Below are 19985 nucleotides of genomic sequence, written 5' to 3'. Positions count from 1 at the left end.
TCTCTCTCTCTCTCTATATATATATATATATATATATATATATATATATCTTCTCCCTCTATCTCCTCTCTTCTCTCCCTCCTCCCTCCCTCCTCCCTCCTCTCTTCCCCCTCTCTCTATCTCTCATAAAAATAAAATAAAAAAATAAGAGCATGCATTCAAAATATTATGATAGAGAGTGTGTTGTAATCATTTCTTTTCAATGAGTCCTTAAAATTCATAAATTTTTTTGAAATCTTATAAATCCTTTAAAATCCTTTAAAATCTTATGATGTAAATCCATTGAAATCCAAATTGAAAATCCTGATTGTCTTTTAAAATCATGAAAGTCATTAAAATCCTACAAAATCTTTTAAAATCTTTGAGACTTTTTTAAGCAAAAATTGTCCTTCAAAATCCTAATCCAATACACATTGACACTTGATAAATGACAATATTCTCTTATCAAGAATTACAAAATTATAACATGTGCTTAGCACGGACGGGGTCCACATACTAGTTAACAACAAATTAAAAAATGTAATGATATTATTAAAAGACATTACAATTTTACTTAACTAATAACCTAATACTTCATTAGAAAGGGTAAATGATACTTCATTTTGTCGGAACATTTTTTGAAGAAAGGATTGTGAGAAAAGCAATAGCAAAAAGTAGAAGCTATCTGCACTTACTAATAAAAGCCCACTCCAAATTATAAAACAAACAAATCCACCTAAACCCTAATACTAGTTTTTTTAGCAAATCCGAGACAACGCAAAAACACAGGTAGCTTGAATTGAATCTTCTTATTATAATCTCTATTAATCAATTTCATGTTATAGTGTTTATGTGTATGAGATAGGGTTTTGTTTCAACAGGGGAAAATTTCATACAATTGATGGAGAAGGAAATTTGTAAGCATCTCTTTAAACATAGCAACAAAATCTCCTTTTGTTGATACTCATACTTATTGTCCTCTCTCTCTCTCTCTCTCTCAGGTTGGGAAATTCGGAAAAATCTCTTTGATGAAGAAGATCGTACTGATGCGTCAAAACTATATAAAAAAGAATCGTTCAAACTAAAGCTAACGTCAAAGCGGATTTATCCAGATGACGATGCTTATAAAACTAAAGTCATTGAAATTGGAGGATTTAAACTAAAGCTAACGTCACAGCGGATTTATCCAGATGACGATGATTATAAAACTAAAGTCATTGAAATTGGAGGATTTAAATGGTATTCAACTTTCTTAATTTTCTATTTTATATATTCAAGAGTGAATAATTGTAAAAATTGATATGCCAATACAGGGAGTTCACAGCTCTCCATACTGGAACCTCGTTGAAATTTGATTTATCTGCTGACGACAACAATCCAGAGTTGAACTTTTATGTACTGAACACAGTAGCGATAATTCACCCCCATGACTACCGACTAACTAAATGTATAGGTAGGTTTTTAAATAAAGTTATTATTATTATTATTAATTTACTAACACTAACTATTTCATTTGAGTTTATTCAGATCGATTCCACTCACTTTGTGAAGGTTATCCCGGCTATGAATTTGATTGTGATGAAGGTTTTCTTGACCATGAGGGTAATGTTAAAGTTGAATTGCAGATTCAGATTCTTGGGTAAGTCCTTATGTATGCATTATGTTGGTCAATATACTCATACAATTTTTACCATATAATTATAAGCATTGGGTGTCACTGAATTCCATGCAACTCATTGTATGATTGTTATTAATGCACAGAGAAAATGTCTTCCAGCCTCTCCTTGTAAACAAGTATCGAGCTGAGCTTCTTTTGGGTTTAATGCGTATTGTGAACATAATTTGTTCTAGTTTTTTTAAGAAGACAATAGATAACTTGAAGAGCCTGATTCACAATGAAATTAAGTGGCCAAGGTATTTTTTTACTTTTTTCTACGAGTAAGTTGAAAATGTTTTTTTATTTATTATTATGGAGTTGACAAAAGAGTCACAAACTTACGTGATATTGTTAATTTAATTAATAGATGTGTATGGTTTTACCATTTGAATTTTACTAATATATGGTGGAACGAGTAAGCATCTCGTCATTAGTCCCCCGTAAGCAAAAAAACCAATAAATATTATGTTTTAGTTGATTCGGTTTTTTTTTTTTTTGAAGCAATGTTTTGGTTAATTAGATATTCATCATTTGTTAACCTGAAAGGCATTACGAGATATTCATAATGGCCTTCATGAGTTCAAAATTCAGTCTTGTGAATATCACCCTCTTTCATTCGAAACTGATGATACCCTAATTTCAAACAGATCAGCATACTCTCCCCCAGGTTGAGCTCTAAATGCCAAATAATTGACACAAATATTAGTAGCAAAAAGATATAACAAATTATGGTGGCAAAATAGTGATATTTTTTATGTGAACTGTGGGATAAATTCCCTTATAAATACTGCAATGTAAAACAATGGATGGATTAATAATCTCCTTGCAGTAATGAAATTTACAAAGACGGTAAACTATCACCAAGAGAATGCCCCCCACTGAGATGAGAATGGTTCTCACTATTCCAGTCCAACTTCCATCTCCAAAACTAGTATGCTCTTCTTCACACCCATTGGGTCAATCTTTTCCTCCATTCCCCTGCTGCCACGTGTCCATTTAGTTACTCAAATCAATAACTCATCATTCCTTTTGCTCCCATTGACTAACGGTTTCACATGTTCCACTTCTTTCTCTTCTTTGCTTCCCATTTTACCCCTTCTCTTATACACATATGTCAAGGATACTCCCCAGGGAATATCAAATTGTGTGTAATCTTACTATTAGATGGTTATCCTTGATAATTTTATTGATCCTAGTGAACTTGTGTAGTGTAATTGTGATGAAGTTTATAAGTATAAAGTCATGGGACCTAGAAAATGACGAATTATGTGATTAAGTTATGGTTTTCCTAAAGGATTAAAACTTGGGAAGTTTAAAGAATATATGTTGGGAAGCTAAATATTAGATATAAGAAAATTAAAGGTTTTTTTGTATGTGCATACCATGATGTACATGGAAGAGTAAAACATAAGGGAATTTATCAGTATTGTTTGAGTGCACAAGAGGTGTCTTAAATATCCTTACGGAGAGATGAAAACCACTAAATAAAATGACTCCACTGATTAAAACGTGAATTGTGGAAGGACTAAGTCAATTTCATTGGCACTTCCTTAGAAATAGGAATAATTAATTACAGGATATGAACAATATAGCTAAGTAAATCAGTTTCAACAGTACAAATGTTGTACAAACGTTGTAGGAGTCTAAGTTTGTATTTGATGCTTTTGTAGGAGTCTGTGTTGTACAAATGTTGTGAATTTAAATGTGATATTCTTAATTTATGAGAAATGAAATTTTAAAATCCGTGTTTTGTTATTCAATAAAAAAACGGGCGTCACACTCCCTCAAGTTTTTTGTTTGCTAATTAACTAACATGATTTTTCAATATTTGCAGATTTTGTACTTTCATGAAAGAAAGTGGCAAAAGTTCAACGAACAGAATGATTTGGGAAAAGAAAGATGTAATTAAGGAAGCCTTAATGCATCAATTTTTTGTAGATGGTGCTGTGACAACTCCTTTGCTAATGGAGATATTATACGATGGTTGTGAATCAATAAATGCTAACAATACTACGGATAAGCTTGTCATAATTGAGGAAGATTGGTTTAAGTTGGTGGTTGATGATGATGTGCCATCCCTACTTAAAAGGGTTGTTGATAAAGAGTATAAGCCTATATATGAAAGCATTGTCACACAGTTTGGTTGCATGATTGTGGAAATATTTGTTCTTGACTATCTATTCAGGTACCATATATGATTTATTTATTGACGTGAGTCTTGTTTATTTATATTAAGTATTCGTGTGATTGTTTAATTTAAAAAATTATTTAATAGTAAAAGTGTGATACAATAGTGTTGCTAGGCTTTTGGCTTGATATCCAGTAGAACGTAGAACGTGCAGGCTGATCATATTCTAATTATTTATTTATTTTTTTTGAAGAAAAATGGAGAAGAACTTCACTCAAAGTGAGCTCAATCGAACTAAAAAGAAGTCTGGGAAAAAAGTGAAAAAAACTGGAGAAGCAAAAGGTAAACTTGATTTTTGCTGTAAATAGATGGGTTTTTCCTATTTTGTTAACTACTTGATAGAAACTGTTTGTGGCTGCAGCAAAATTAGTTAATAATAAAAGTGTGATACAATAGTGTTGCTAGGCTTTTGGATTGATATACAGTAGACTGTTCAGGCTGATCATATTCTAATTATTTATTTAATGGATGCAGAATAAATTTGAGGTGAACTTTACTCTCTTTCAAATTGAAATGAAGTCGAACGAAAAAAGGAAAGAAAAATGTAGGCGAAGCATTGTGTTTGTTCAAATATATAGCGGTCGAATTGTGGACTTGCCTGTATTTGACAATCCACCGAAGATATGCAAGGGGAAAAGAAAAAAAAAACTGGCATGAGATGTATGAAGTAGAAAGTAACAGTGAAACAAGAACATTTTCTTTAGAAGGTTCTCTCAGATATTGTTTCGAAAGATGATGTATTTAAATTGTGTCCTCGTGATTAATTTGATATTGTCTGCTACGTTCTTTGTTGAGATAGTAATTATCATATATTTCAAATATGCATGCGACAGGGAATTGAGCTCTTGATATGGAACTAGCTCGCGGACCATCTGGCATGTTCATATGTCAGCGAAAATATACTCTTGATATCTTAAGTGAGTGCAAAATGTTAGATTGCAAACCATCGACATTTCCGACGGAAGAGAATAAAAAACTTGCTCTTGATTCAGGCACTCCACACTATCGTAGGCTTATTGGTCGCTTAATTTACCTCACCATAACACGGCCAGAGATTACTTATTATGTCCACATCTTAAGTCAGTTTATGCGGTCCTCTTGATAAGCTCATTTGGACGCATTTATGCGTGTTCTAAGATACCTCAATTTTTCCCAAAAGAAAATGATATCACCTTAGTTGCTATTGTGATATCTTGTCCATTAACACGAAAGTTTACAATTGGATAGTTAATTGCTTGATTATACAATAACTTAACTCATCACTTTAAATAACTCAACTCATCACCTTTTCTATAGGCAAATATTAGTTGTACTAAAGTGTACTAAATAGTACCGGGGGGGGGGGGGGGGGGGGGGGGGGGGATGATGGTTTTTGGGGATCAAATTAACTCATCACTTTAAATAACTCAACTCACCTTTTCTATAGGAAAATATTAGCGGTACTAAATAGTATGAGGGGAGGGGAAAATGTTAGTTTTCGGGGTTCAAACACAAAACCCCTGACTCATATCTTATTCAACATCCCAGTTCATATTTTGTGTTGTTAATAAACTCTGCAACCAAAATTAGGTCACTCACAATAATTAAAGAGACAATTATGTTTTGACAATCATAAAAAGAAGATGCTTATGTAATTGAAAATAATAACTAAAAGTGACAAATTTTTTTATTTTTAACCAAAGAGGAACCCTAACATGATGCTAAGATTCCCGAAAATATATTACCCAAGAAAAAGGTGGAACACAAAAAAAGAGGAGGGGGCTGGTTAACATGACCCTTTAAAATAAGTCCCGAAAGAACTATTTAACATTGAGGTGATAAGTCTAAAAGTTCTTATGACATCAACCATGATTACTTACACATATTTTTCTTCCTTTTGTTTTTGAATATTCAAGTCTAATTTTACTGATAAATATTTCATCAACGATGTTATAAACAAAGTAATAGGTCAATTTTGTGTCAAGTCAAAACTGGATAATACACATATGAACACTAGTCTTGAGATTAGTGAATTTGGACATACCAATTTAACATTGAACGTCCACATAAACACTTTTTAACTAAGTTTGATGAAAATAGGATAACGTGCAGATATTTTCTGACTTAAAACCAATTTGTAACAAAAAAACTTTAAGACTAATTTGTTGTTATAAATATCTAACTCAAATGATTGCAGGTGATATTTGACCTAATTTTTTTTTGCATAGTCAGCAAATCATAATCGTGTAGATCTTGAGAATTATTTGGCGTTGCCTCATATTAACTTCCTTTAAGATTATAGACATTTCTTAAGAAAACAATTGAATGGTTTCTATGATAAAATAAATATTCTTACTGTATCTATGTGTGTTTCTTTTATTATACATACCATTTTCTGTGTATTTTAAGTTCTTTTTTATTGTATCTATTTGCGTTTCTTTTATTATAAAAGTTTTTCTTTTATCAAAGAATAAATTTTTTTCAACGGTTTAAACTGTGTTCTGAAAATGATTGAAGGAGAATAAATCTAAATTAAAGCAAGAGAGTAAGAAGAAAGATATAACTTATATACTTTGTATGGAAGCATACTAATTTCTAAATAAAAACAATAATTAGTTGAATTTTAAAGTTAAAATATAGGGAAATGTTAACCAATGCCCCTGGGGCACTGATTAAGGAATTATAAATGCAAATATTTTTTCGAAAATTGTGTACTTTATTTTTTGAAACTTGAAAAAGTGTTGTCTTTAATGTTGACTTAGTTTTTTCTTTTCACGTATAGCTGCTTAACTAGTGCCCTTGGGGCACTGGTTAACATGACCCATATATATATTATAAACAAATTAGATAATGATTGTTAAAGTAATTGTTATAAGGAAGGAGTATTGTTATCACTCTTCTACTCCCAAAATCTTACGTCAAATTTAAAATAAGTTTAGATATATAGATTTAAAAATATTACTTTTAATTTAATTCAAAGATATTTTTTCACAAATTTTGCACGGGTGTAGACACTAGTTATAAACTTATTACATTAGAAAGGGTAAATGATACTTCATTTTGTGGGAACATTTTTTGAAGAAAGGATTGTGAGAAAAGCAATAGCAATAGCCCACTCCAAATTATAAAATAAATAAATCCACCTAAACCCTAATACTAGTTTTTTTAGCAAATCCGATCGTAAGAGTAGAGAGAGAGAGACGGCGACAACGCAGAAACACAGGTAGCTTGAATTGAATCTTCTTATTATAATCTCTATTAATCAATTTCATGTTATATAGTGTTTATGTGTATTGTATTGGTGGTATGAGATTATAGGGTTTTGTTTCAACAGGAGAAAATTTCATACAATTGATGGAGAAGGAAATTTGTAAGCATCTCTTTAAACATAGCAACAAAATCTCCTTTTGTTGATACTCATACTTATTGCTCTCTCTCTCTCTCTCTCTCTCTCTCTCTCAGGCTGGGAAATTCGGAAAAATCTCTTTGATGAAGAAGATCGTACTGATGCGTCAAAACTATATAAAAAAGAATCGTTCAAACTAAAGCTAACACCAAAGCCGATTTATCCAGATGACGATGATTATAGAACTAAAGTCATTGAAATTGGAGGATTTAAATGGTATTCAACTTTCTTAATTTTCTATTTTATATATTCAAGAGTGAATAATTGTAAAGATTGATATGCCAATACAGGAATTTCACAGCTCTTCATACTAGAACCTCGTTGTTATTTGCTTTATTTGCTGACGACAACAATCCAATGTTGAACTTTTATGTACTGAACACAGTAGCGATAATTCACCCCCATGACTACCGACTAACTAAATGTATAGGTAGGTTTTTAAATAAAGTTATTATTATTATTATTGTTATTATTTTTTTAATTTACTAACACTAACTATTTTATTTGAGTTTATTCAGATCGATTCCACTCACTTTGTGATGGTTATCCCGGCAATGAATTTGATTGTGATGAAGGTTTTCTTGACCATGAGGGTAATGTTAAAGTAGAATTGCAGATTCAGATTCTTGGGTAAGTCCTTATGTATGCATTATGTTGGTCGATATACTCATAGAATTTTTACCATATAATTATAAGCATTGGGTGTCACTGAATTCCTTCCATGCATGCAACTCATTGTATGATTGTTATTAATGCACAGAGAAAATGTCTTCCAGCCTCTCCTTGTAAACAAGTATCGAGCTGAGCTTCTTTTGGGTTTAATGCGTATTGTGAACATAATTTGTTCTAGTTTTTTTAAGAAGACAATAGATAACTTGAAGAGCCTGATTCACAATGAAATTAAGTGGCCAAGGTATTTTTTTACTTTTTTCTACGAGTAAGTTGAAAATGATTTTTTATTTATTATTATGGAGTTGACAAAAGAGTCACAAACTTACGTGATATTGTTAATTTAATTAATAGATGTGTATGGTTTTACCATTTGAATTTTACTAATATATGGTGGAACGAGTAAGCATCTCGTCATTAGTCCCCCGTAAGCAAAAAAAACAATAAATATTATGTTTTAGTTGATTCGGTTTTTTTTTTTTTTTGAAGCAATGTCTTGGTTAATTAGATATTCATCATTTGTTAACCTGAAAGGCATTACGAGATATTCATAATGGCCTTCATGAGTTCAAAATTCAGTCTTGTGAATATCACCCTCTTTCATTCGAAACTGATGATACCCTAATTTCAAACAGATCAGCATACTCTCCCCCAGGTTGAGCTCTAAATGCCAAATAATTGACACAAATATTAGTAGCAAAAAGATATAACAAATTATGGTGGCAAATAGTGATATTTTTTATGTGAACTGTGGGATAAATTCCCTTATAAATACTGCAATGTAAAACAATGGATGGATTAATAATCTCCTTGCAGTAATGAAATTTACAAAGACGGTAAACTATCACCAAGAGAATGCCCCCCACTGAGATGAGAATGGTTCTCACTATTCCAGTCCAACTTCCATCTCCAAAACCAGTATGCTCTTCTTCACACCCATTGGGTCAATCTTTTCCTCCATTCCCCTGCTGCCACGTGTCCATTTAGTTACTCAAATCAATAACTCATCATTCCTTTTGCTCCCATTGACTAACGGTTTCACACGTTCCACTTCTTTCTCTTCTTTGCTTCCCATTTTACCCCTTCTCTTATACACATATGTCAAGGATACTCCCCAGGGAATATCAAATTGTGTGTAATCTTACTATTAGATGGTTATCCTTGATAATTTTATTGATCCTAGTGAACTTGTGTAGTGTAATTGTGATGAAGTTTATAAGTATAAAGTCATGGGACCTAGAAAATGACGAATTATGTGATTAAGTTATGGTTTTCCTAAAGGATTAAAACTTGGGAAGTTTAAAGAATATATGTTGGGAAGCTAAATATTAGATATAAGAAAATCAAAGGTTTTTTTGTATGTGCATACCATGATGTACATGGAAGAGTAAAACATAAGGGAATTTATCAGTATTGTTTGAGTGCACAAGAGGTGTCTTAAATATCCTTACGGAGAGATGAAAACCACTAAATAAAATGACTCCACTGATTAAAACGTGAATATTGGAAGGACTAAGTCAATTTCATTGGCACTTCCTTAGAAATAGGAATAATTAATTACAGGATAGGAACAATATAGCTAAGTAAATCAGTTTCAACAGTACAAATGTTGTACAAACGTTGTAGGAGTCTAAGTTTGTATTTGATGCTTTTGTAGGAGTCTGTGTTGTACAAATGTTGTGAATTTAAATGTGATATTCTTAATTTATGAGAAATGAAATTTTAAAATCCGTGTTTTGTTATTCAATAAAAAAACGGGCGTCACACTCCCTCAAGTTTTTTGTTTGCTAATTAACTAACATGATTTTTCAATATTTGCAGATTTTGTACTTTCATGAAAGAAAGTGGCAAAAGTTCAACGAACAGAATGATTTGGGAAAAGAAAGATGTAATTAAGGAAGCCTTAATGCATCAATTTTTTGTAGATGGTGCTGTGACAACTCCTTTGCTAATGGAGATATTATACGATGGTTGTGAATCAATAAATGCTAACAATACTACGGATAAGCTTGTCATAATTGAGGAAGATTGGTTTAAGTTGGTGGTTGATGATGATGTGCCATCCCTACTTAAAAGGGTTGTTGATAAAGAGTATAAGCCTATATATGAAAGCATTGTCACACAGTTTGGTTGCATGATTGTGGAAATATTTGTTCTTGACTATCTATTCAGGTACCATATATGATTTATTTATTGACGTGAGTCTTGTTTATTTATATTAAGTATTCGTGTGATTGTTTAATTTAAAAAATTATTTAATAGTAAAAGTGTGATACAATAGTGTTGCTAGGCTTTTGGCTTGATATCCAGTAGAACGTAGAACGTGCAGGCTGATCATATTCTAATTATTTATTTATTTTTTTTGAAGAAAAATGGAGAAGAACTTCACTCAAAGTGAGCTCAATCGAACTAAAAAGAAGTCTGGGAAAAAAGTGAAAAAAACTGGAGAAGCAAAAGGTAAACTTGATTTTTGCTGTAAATAGATGGGTTTTTCCTATTTTGTTAACTACTTGATAGAAACTGTTTGTGGCTGCAGCAAAATTAGTTAATAATAAAAGTGTGATACAATAGTGTTGCTAGGCTTTTGGCTTGATATCCAGTAGAACGTAGAACGTGCAGGCTGATCATATTCTAATTATTTATTTATTTTTTTTGAAGAAAAATGGAGAAGAACTTCACTCAAAGTGAGCTCAATCGAACTAAAAAGAAGTCTGGGAAAAAAGTGAAAAAAACTGGAGAAGCAAAAGGTAAACTTAATTTTTGCTGTAAATAGATGGGTTTTTCCTATTTTGTTAACTACTTGATAGAAACTGTTTGTGGCTGCAGCAAAATTAGTTAATAATAAAAGTGTGATACAATAGTGTTGCTAGGCTTTTGGATTGATATACAGTAAACTGTTCAGGCTGATCATATTCTAATTATTTATTTAATGGATGCAGAATAAATTTGAGGTGAACTTTACTCTCTTTCAAATTGAAATGAAGTCGAACGATAAAGGAAAGAAAAATGTAGGTGAAGCATTGTGTTTGTTCAAATATATAGCGGTCGAATTGTGGACTTGCCTGTATTTGACAATCCACCGAAGATATGCAAGGGGAAAAGAAAAAAAAAACTGGCATGAGATGTATGAAGTAGAAAGTAACAGTGAAACAAGAACATTTTCTTTAGAAGGTTCTCTCAGATATTGTTTCGAAAGATGATGTATTTAAATTGTGTCCTCTTGATTAATTTGATACTGTCTACTACGTTCTTTGTTGAGTTAGTAATTATCATATATTTCAAATATGCATGCGACAGGGAATTGAGCTCTTGATATGGAACTAGCTCGCGGACCATCTGGCATGTTCATATGTCAGCGAAAATATACTCTTGATATCTTAAGTGAGTGCAAAATGTTAGATTGCAAACCATCGACATTTCCGATGGAAGAGAATAAAAAACTTGCTCTTGATTCAGGCACTCCACACTATCGTAGGCTTATTGGTCGCTTAATTTACCTCACCATAACACGGCCAGAGATTACTTATTATTTCCACATCTTAAGTCAGTTTATGTGGTCCTCTTGATAAGCTCATTCGGCCTCATTTATGCGTGTTCTAAGATACCTCAAATTTTCCCGGAAGAAAATGATATCACCTTAGTTGCTATTGTGATATCTTGTCCATTAACACGAAAGTTTTACAATTGGATAGTTACTTGCTTGATTAAATATACAATAATTTAACTCATGACTTTAAATAACTCAACTCACCTTTTCTATAGGCAAATATTAGTTGTACTAAATAGTATGCGGGGAGAGGGAAATGTTAGTTTTCGGGGATCAAACGCAAAACCCCTGACTTATATCTTATTCAATGTCCCAGTTCTTATTTTGTGTTGTTAAAGAACTCTACAACCAAAATTAGGTCACTTACAATAATTGAAGAGACAATTATGTTTTGACAATAATAAAAAGAAGATGCTTATGTAATTGAAAATAATAACTAAAAGTGAACAAATTTTTTTATTTTTAACCAAAGAGGAACCTTTACATGATGCTAGGATTCCCCAAAATATATTACCAAAGAAAAAGGTGGAACACAAAAAAAGAGGAGGGGGCCAAACCAATACCTCCTCGTGGATCAATGAATCTATAGTTAGGTATCCCTAACTTATCTCTAACAAAGCATCCTCTAATGATGGTAGGTAAATCTATCCAAACAGTAAGGTTACTAACATTAAGCCAACGATTAGTCAGAGAGTCAGCACAACAATTTCCCTCTCTATAAACGTGAGTTACAAGAAAACTCAACCTAGAGATGATGTTCAGACAATTCTCCCACCTGTTTCTTAGCCTCCAAGGAATGAGGGTATTGTTCTTGAACGCATTAACTACGAAAGCTGAATCACATTCTAACCATAAGTTATTCCATTGATATTGAGAAGCCAGCTCAATCACTCTCATAGCACCAGAGAGCTCAGCATGGAAACACTTACCCAAGTTGGTGTTTTTCGGCAAAGCAAAGAAGAAATTTTGTCTGGTTGCCTCTAAAAATGCCACCACAAGCTGAGGTTTGATTGGTAGATGAGCCATCTGTATCGCATTTCACCCAAAAAATTAATTAAAAACAATAATTTGATCCTCCAACAAAATAATTTTAAGCATAGTTACATGGAGACCAAATTAAGGACCACTGACCAGACATTCACCAACGATGATTATAGGAAGGTGGAAGATTAAGGATGGTGTGTTACTGGTGTTTTTGGTAAACTACAAGTCTAGCTTTGTTTATTACAAGCAGGATTAAACTAGAAATCACACGACATGTTGTGCAAAGTTTTTCTAGAAAATGTATGAATGTTCACCAAGCTCATGAGTTGCTTTACGAACAGGATGAAGTTTTATAAGAAAATAGCTGTCTCTCGACAGGGGAAACACGCAGTAAATGCAACTAAAGAAGACTTAAAAGTTTAAAACGCAGAAACTTAAAGAAAAGGTAAATTGCATTGCATTAATGCAAAGGTGGTTCGACAAATCAGATTACATACATTTTGTATGACTCTTTTCTCTAGACGTCGGTACTTCGAGTGCTAAAATTCTATAAGGATATGCGACCTATTTTTCATACGAAGAACTACTATTTATACATAGTGAAAATAATTAGAAAAAGCTAATTGCCACGAAAATCACTTCCTCCATCGAAAACCGCTTGTCCCCCACATTTTCACTAAAGAAGCCGTTGCTTTTGAATTTGAATTCCTTCTCCTTCGACATCAATAGCTTGGCTTCGACCAAATTCCTCTTTGACTCGCATCTTGTCGAACTTCAAATTTTTTTAACTCTTTCAAACGCTAAGTCCAGATCATGTCGAAATCCATGTGTTGAAGATAACGACGCTAATTCCTTTAAAGAACAAAAGTCAACACATATTAAATGTATTAATCGAGCCCGTCGAAATTGCAGGCTAACAAGGAGTGACTTTGTGAAAAGGTTTGCAAGATTATCACACGGACAAATTTCTTGACTGCTTGTATCTTCATTCTTATGAAGATCACCTCCTTTCAATTAAGCAATGCACATGATATCATATTCATAAAAGATTGTTTCATTCAATTTTTTAGAAGACAAACAACAAGTTTCTTCTATGTGTTTAATCATAGACCTCAACCAAACACATTCTCGACTTTCTTTAAGTATTGCTAAAATTTCATTATGAGCATCACACAGATAACCTGCATTTATAATATAACAAAGTAACATAATAATATATCATCATAACATGAATAGTTAGCAATGTACATTATTGTCTCTCAGTTGAACTAAAATATGGTACTCATGGACCAATTAGGTCTTCATTACATAAGCTTCATGATTCACAAACTACTTTAGCACATTATTTATATGTTTTTGAACAACTACTTTTACATCCAATGTTGAACTTTAATTTACAGTTAAAACACTTACACATCCCCTTTAAGAGAAAGATTATTTGTGTATGTGATATGTTAACATAGCCAAATAAGATAAGACGGATGCACAACATGGTAATAAATCATTATAATGTTGGGACTTAATTGTTGTTCAACCTCTATTTTATTATCTAATTTTGAGCTTTAGGGGGATGTATTGGATTAGGATTCTAAGGGATTTTAAGAGATTTTTTAATTATGAAAAAGTCTTGTGGTATTCAATCAAGACTCTTTGCAATTTAAAAAAAGTCTTGTGGTATTCAATCAAGATTCTTTGTCATTTTAAAAAAGTCTTGAGGTATTCAATCAAGACTTTTCATCACTTAAAAAAAGTCTCATGGTATTCAAAATCATTAAAATTTGGGTTAATTATGTTTCTAGTCCCTATAAAATAGCGACCTTGTAAGTTTAGTCCTTACTTAATTTTAATAGCATTTTTAGTCCCTATAAAAAAAATTTACTTATAATTTTAGTCCTTGCTAAAACAAAGTTTGATTAATTATCCTTAAACTCTTCAATTTTTGAACGATTTTTTTGAGACAAAATTAGAACACTATGAAAGGTTCGTTTACTAAAATTTAGAATTTTCAGACATGAAATGAATTAAATATGAATTTTTTAAAACGACAAAAGTTAAAGATAAAAAGTAATAAAATCTGGATGTAGAAATCAAATTTTGCGATAATTTTTTGCGGAGGAACTTTTAGTAATGTTCTAAACATGTCTGCAAAAAATTGTTCAAAAATTTAAGAGTTTAAGCATAAACTAAACAAATTTGAATTGAGTAGGGACTAATACTCGGGGCAAAAAAACAAAATTAGGGACTAAAAATGCTATTAAAATTAAGTAAGGACTAAACTTACAAGGATGCTATTTTATAAGGACTAGAAACATAATTAACCCTTAAAATTTCAAAGGATTGTTTAATAAATTAGATTTTGATGGATTTTGTGAGATTGTCTAGTGAAATTTTAACAAAAAAAAAGTCTTTCATGAAGACATAAGATTTCTTGAGATTGTTTTTCTTTAAAAGTTTTTATTATCTCTTTCTTATCCCTTCTTCATTCTCTCTTCTCCCTTCCCTCTCTCCTCTCTTTTCTCCCTCCTCTCTCTCTCTCTCTCTCTCTCTCCCCCTTCTCTCTTCGTCTCTCTCTTCTTCCTTCTCTCTCTCTCTCTCTCCTCTCTCTCCCTTCTCTCTCTCTCTCTCTCTCTCTCTCTCTCTCTCTCTCTCTCTATATATATATATATATATATCTTCTCCCTCTATCTCCTCTCTTCTCTCCCTCCTCCCTCCCTCCTCCCTCCTCTCTTCCCCCTCTCTCTATCTCTCATAAAAATAAAATAAAAAAATAAGAGCATGCATTCAAAATATTATGATAGAGAGTGTGTTGTAATCATTTCTTTTCAATGAGTCCTTAAAATTCATAAATTTTTTTGAAATCTTATAAATCCTTTAAAATCCTTTAAAATCTTATGATGTAAATCCATTGAAATCCAAATTGAAAATCCTGATTGTCTTTTAAAATCATGAAAGTCATTAAAATCCTACAAAATCTTTTAAAATCTTTGAGACTTTTTTAAGCAAAAATTGTCCTTCAAAATCCTAATCCAATACACATTGACACTTGATAAATGACAATATTCTCTTATCAAGAATTACAAAATTATAACATGTGCTTAGCACGGACGGGGTCCACATACTAGTTAACAACAAATTAAAAAATGTAATGATATTATTAAAAGACATTACAATTTTACTTAACTAATAACCTAATACTTCATTAGAAAGGGTAAATGATACTTCATTTTGTCGGAACATTTTTTGAAGAAAGGATTGTGAGAAAAGCAATAGCAAAAAGTAGAAGCTATCTGCACTTACTAATAAAAGCCCACTCCAAATTATAAAACAAACAAATCCACCTAAACCCTAATACTAGTTTTTTTAGCAAATCCGAGACAACGCAAAAACACAGGTAGCTTGAATTGAATCTTCTTATTATAATCTCTATTAATCAATTTCATGTTATAGTGTTTATGTGTATGAGATAGGGTTTTGTTTCAACAGGGGAAAATTTCATACAATTGATGGAGAAGGAAATTTGTAAGCATCTCTTTAAACATAGCAACAAAATCTCCTTTTGTTGATACTCATACTTATTGTCCTCTCTCTCTCTCTCTCTCTCAGGTTGGGAAATTCGGAAAAATCTCTTTGATGAAGAAGATCGTACTGATGCGTCAAAACTATATAAAAAAGAATCGTTCAAACTAAAGCTAACGTCAAAGCGGATTTATCCAGATGACGATGCTTATAAAACTAAAGTCATTGAAATTGGAGGATTTAAACTAAAGCTAACGTCACAGCGGATTTATCCAGATGACGATGATTATAAAACTAAAGTCATTGAAATTGGAGGATTTAAATGGTATTCAACTTTCTTAATTTTCTATTTTATATATTCAAGAGTGAATAATTGTAAAAATTGATATGCCAATACAGGGAGTTCACAGCTCTCCATACTGGAACCTCGTTGAAATTTGATTTATCTGCTGACGACAACAATCCAGAGTTGAACTTTTATGTACTGAACACAGTAGCGATAATTCACCCCCATGACTACCGACTAACTAAATGTATAGGTAGGTTTTTAAATAAAGTTATTATTATTATTATTAATTTACTAACACTAACTATTTCATTTGAGTTTATTCAGATCGATTCCACTCACTTTGTGAAGGTTATCCCGGCTATGAATTTGATTGTGATGAAGGTTTTCTTGACCATGAGGGTAATGTTAAAGTTGAATTGCAGATTCAGATTCTTGGGTAAGTCCTTATGTATGCATTATGTTGGTCAATATACTCATACAATTTTTACCATATAATTATAAGCATTGGGTGTCACTGAATTCCTTCCATGCATGCAACTCATTGTATGATTGTTATTAATGCACAGAGAAAATGTCTTCCAGCCTCTCCTTGTAAACAAGTATCGAGCTGAGCTTCTTTTGGGTTTAATGCGTATTGTGAACATAATTTGTTCTAGTTTTTTTAAGAAGACAATAGATAACTTGAAGAGCCTGATTCACAATGAAATTAAGTGGCCAAGGTATTTTTTTACTTTTTTCTACGAGTAAGTTGAAAATGTTTTTTTATTTATTATTATGGAGTTGACAAAAGAGTCACAAACTTACGTGATATTGTTAATTTAATTAATAGATGTGTATGGTTTTACCATTTGAATTTTACTAATATATGGTGGAACGAGTAAGCATCTCGTCATTAGTCCCCCGTAAGCAAAAAAACCAATAAATATTATGTTTTAGTTGATTCGGTTTTTTTTTTTTTTGAAGCAATGTTTTGGTTAATTAGATATTCATCATTTGTTAACCTGAAAGGCATTACGAGATATTCATAATGGCCTTCATGAGTTCAAAATTCAGTCTTGTGAATATCACCCTCTTTCATTCGAAACTGATGATACCCTAATTTCAAACAGATCAGCATACTCTCCCCCAGGTTGAGCTCTAAATGCCAAATAATTGACACAAATATTAGTAGCAAAAAGATATAACAAATTATGGTGGCAAAATAGTGATATTTTTTATGTGAACTGTGGGATAAATTCCCTTATAAATACTGCAATGTAAAACAATGGATGGATTAATAATCTCCTTGCAGTAATGAAATTTACAAAGACGGTAAACTATCACCAAGAGAATGCCCCCCACTGAGATGAGAATGGTTCTCACTATTCCAGTCCAACTTCCATCTCCAAAACTAGTATGCTCTTCTTCACACCCATTGGGTCAATCTTTTCCTCCATTCCCCTGCTGCCACGTGTCCATTTAGTTACTCAAATCAATAACTCATCATTCCTTTTGCTCCCATTGACTAACGGTTTCACATGTTCCACTTCTTTCTCTTCTTTGCTTCCCATTTTACCCCTTCTCTTATACACATATGTCAAGGATACTCCCCAGGGAATATCAAATTGTGTGTAATCTTACTATTAGATGGTTATCCTTGATAATTTTATTGATCCTAGTGAACTTGTGTAGTGTAATTGTGATGAAGTTTATAAGTATAAAGTCATGGGACCTAGAAAATGACGAATTATGTGATTAAGTTATGGTTTTCCTAAAGGATTAAAACTTGGGAAGTTTAAAGAATATATGTTGGGAAGCTAAATATTAGATATAAGAAAATTAAAGGTTTTTTTGTATGTGCATACCATGATGTACATGGAAGAGTAAAACATAAGGGAATTTATCAGTATTGTTTGAGTGCACAAGAGGTGTCTTAAATATCCTTACGGAGAGATGAAAACCACTAAATAAAATGACTCCACTGATTAAAACGTGAATATTGGAAGGACTAAGTCAATTTCATTGGCACTTCCTTAGAAATAGGAATAATTAATTACAGGATAGGAACAATATAGCTAAGTAAATCAGTTTCAACAGTACAAATGTTGTACAAACGTTGTAGGAGTCTAAGTTTGTATTTGATGCTTTTGTAGGAGTCTGTGTTGTACAAATGTTGTGAATTTAAATGTGATATTCTTAATTTATGAGAAATGAAATTTTAAAATCCGTGTTTTGTTATTCAATAAAAAAACGGGCGTCACACTCCCTCAAGTTTTTTGTTTGCTAATTAACTAACATGATTTTTCAATATTTGCAGATTTTGTACTTTCATGAAAGAAAGTGGCAAAAGTTCAACGAACAGAATGATTTGGGAAAAGAAAGATGTAATTAAGGAAGCCTTAATGCATCAATTTTTTGTAGATGGTGCTGTGACAACTCCTTTGCTAATGGAGATATTATACGATGGTTGTGAATCAATAAATGCTAACAATACTACGGATAAGCTTGTCATAATTGAGGAAGATTGGTTTAAGTTGGTGGTTGATGATGATGTGCCATCCCTACTTAAAAGGGTTGTTGATAAAGAGTATAAGCCTATATATGAAAGCATTGTCACACAGTTTGGTTGCATGATTGTGGAAATATTTGTTCTTGACTATCTATTCAGGTACCATATATGATTTATTTATTGACGTGAGTCTTGTTTATTTATATTAAGTATTCGTGTGATTGTTTAATTTAAAAAATTATTTAATAGTAAAAGTGTGATACAATAGTGTTGCTAGGCTTTTGGCTTGATATCCAGTAGAACGTAGAACGTGCAGGCTGATCATATTCTAATTATTTATTTATTTTTTTTGAAGAAAAATGGAGAAGAACTTCACTCAAAGTGAGCTCAATCGAACTAAAAAGAAGTCTGGGAAAAAAGTGAAAAAAACTGGAGAAGCAAAAGGTAAACTTGATTTTTGCTGTAAATAGATGGGTTTTTCCTATTTTGTTAACTACTTGATAGAAACTGTTTGTGGCTGCAGCAAAATTAGTTAATAATAAAAGTGTGATACAATAGTGTTGCTAGGCTTTTGGATTGATATACAGTAGACTGTTCAGGCTGATCATATTCTAATTATTTATTTAATGGATGCAGAATAAATTTGAGGTGAACTTTACTCTCTTTCAAATTGAAATGAAGTCGAACGAAAAAAGGAAAGAAAAATGTAGGCGAAGCATTGTGTTTGTTCAAATATATAGCGGTCGAATTGTGGACTTGCCTGTATTTGACAATCCACCGAAGATATGCAAGGGGAAAAGAAAAAAAAAACTGGCATGAGATGTATGAAGTAGAAAGTAACAGTGAAACAAGAACATTTTCTTTAGAAGGTTCTCTCAGATATTGTTTCGAAAGATGATGTATTTAAATTGTGTCCTCGTGATTAATTTGATATTGTCTGCTACGTTCTTTGTTGAGATAGTAATTATCATATATTTCAAATATGCATGCGACAGGGAATTGAGCTCTTGATATGGAACTAGCTCGCGGACCATCTGGCATGTTCATATGTCAGCGAAAATATACTCTTGATATCTTAAGTGAGTGCAAAATGTTAGATTGCAAACCATCGACATTTCCGACGGAAGAGAATAAAAAACTTGCTCTTGATTCAGGCACTCCACACTATCGTAGGCTTATTGGTCGCTTAATTTACCTCACCATAACACGGCCAGAGATTACTTATTATGTCCACATCTTAAGTCAGTTTATGCGGTCCTCTTGATAAGCTCATTTGGACGCAT

The 19985-nt window shown here is 32.1% G+C and overlaps 3 protein-coding genes across 3 annotated transcripts; all 3 read left to right on the top strand.

Moving 5' to 3' along the window:
- The first annotated feature begins 703 nt into the window (after positions 1 to 703).
- LOC146931103 (uncharacterized) lies at positions 704 to 4367 on the top strand. The gene is made up of 7 exons (XM_085702573.1): positions 704 to 896; positions 981 to 1218; positions 1293 to 1432; positions 1507 to 1618; positions 1741 to 1893; positions 3471 to 3821; positions 4018 to 4367. Exons 1-7 carry the CDS (start codon positions 881 to 883, stop codon positions 4130 to 4132), a joined length of 1125 nt encoding a protein of 374 aa, XP_085558699.1. The 5' UTR covers positions 704 to 880; the 3' UTR covers positions 4133 to 4367.
- Positions 4368 to 7126: 2759 nt separating this feature from the next.
- Positions 7127 to 10442, top strand: LOC146931102 (TNF receptor-associated factor homolog 1a-like). The gene is made up of 7 exons (XM_085702588.1): positions 7127 to 7173; positions 7266 to 7425; positions 7500 to 7639; positions 7728 to 7839; positions 7970 to 8122; positions 9700 to 10050; positions 10247 to 10442. The coding sequence occupies exons 1-7, from the start codon at positions 7158 to 7160 to the stop codon at positions 10359 to 10361; spliced, it is 1047 nt and encodes a 348-aa protein (XP_085558714.1). The 5' UTR covers positions 7127 to 7157; the 3' UTR covers positions 10362 to 10442.
- A 5293-nt stretch (positions 10443 to 15735) lies between these two features.
- LOC146931101 (uncharacterized) lies at positions 15736 to 19689 on the top strand. Its single transcript, XM_085702587.1, has 7 exons — positions 15736 to 15928; positions 16013 to 16250; positions 16325 to 16464; positions 16539 to 16650; positions 16781 to 16933; positions 18511 to 18861; positions 19058 to 19689. The coding sequence occupies exons 1-7, from the start codon at positions 15913 to 15915 to the stop codon at positions 19170 to 19172; spliced, it is 1125 nt and encodes a 374-aa protein (XP_085558713.1). The 5' UTR covers positions 15736 to 15912; the 3' UTR covers positions 19173 to 19689.
- Positions 19690 to 19985: the final 296 nt, after the last annotated feature.

Source organism: Medicago sativa, chromosome 4 (assembly GCF_051527215.1).
Source record: "Medicago sativa cultivar Bolivia chromosome 4, Bolivia_mono, whole genome shotgun sequence".
Taxonomy (NCBI): Eukaryota; Viridiplantae; Streptophyta; class Magnoliopsida; order Fabales; family Fabaceae; genus Medicago; species Medicago sativa.
The sequence above is the reverse complement of the archived record's forward strand: the minus strand, read 5'-3'. Positions and strand labels throughout refer to the sequence as shown.

What these genes read in the sequence shown, in the direction of transcription:
- LOC146931102 (XM_085702588.1), top strand. An exon ending in AATGAAATTAAGTGGCCAAG is followed by an intron (nt 8,123 to 9,699) that starts GTATTTTTTTAC and finishes CAATATTTGCAG; the next exon opens with ATTTTGTACTTTCATGAAAG. An exon ending in GTTCTTGACTATCTATTCAG is followed by an intron (nt 10,051 to 10,246) that starts GTACCATATATG and finishes TTTTTTTTGAAG; the next exon opens with AAAAATGGAGAAGAACTTCA.
- LOC146931101 (XM_085702587.1), top strand. An exon ending in CCGACTAACTAAATGTATAG is followed by an intron (nt 16,465 to 16,538) that starts GTAGGTTTTTAA and finishes GAGTTTATTCAG; the next exon opens with ATCGATTCCACTCACTTTGT. An exon ending in AATGAAATTAAGTGGCCAAG is followed by an intron (nt 16,934 to 18,510) that starts GTATTTTTTTAC and finishes CAATATTTGCAG; the next exon opens with ATTTTGTACTTTCATGAAAG.
- LOC146931103 (XM_085702573.1), top strand. An exon ending in GAAATTGGAGGATTTAAATG is followed by an intron (nt 1,219 to 1,292) that starts GTATTCAACTTT and finishes ATGCCAATACAG; the next exon opens with GGAGTTCACAGCTCTCCATA. An exon ending in GTTCTTGACTATCTATTCAG is followed by an intron (nt 3,822 to 4,017) that starts GTACCATATATG and finishes TTTTTTTTGAAG; the next exon opens with AAAAATGGAGAAGAACTTCA.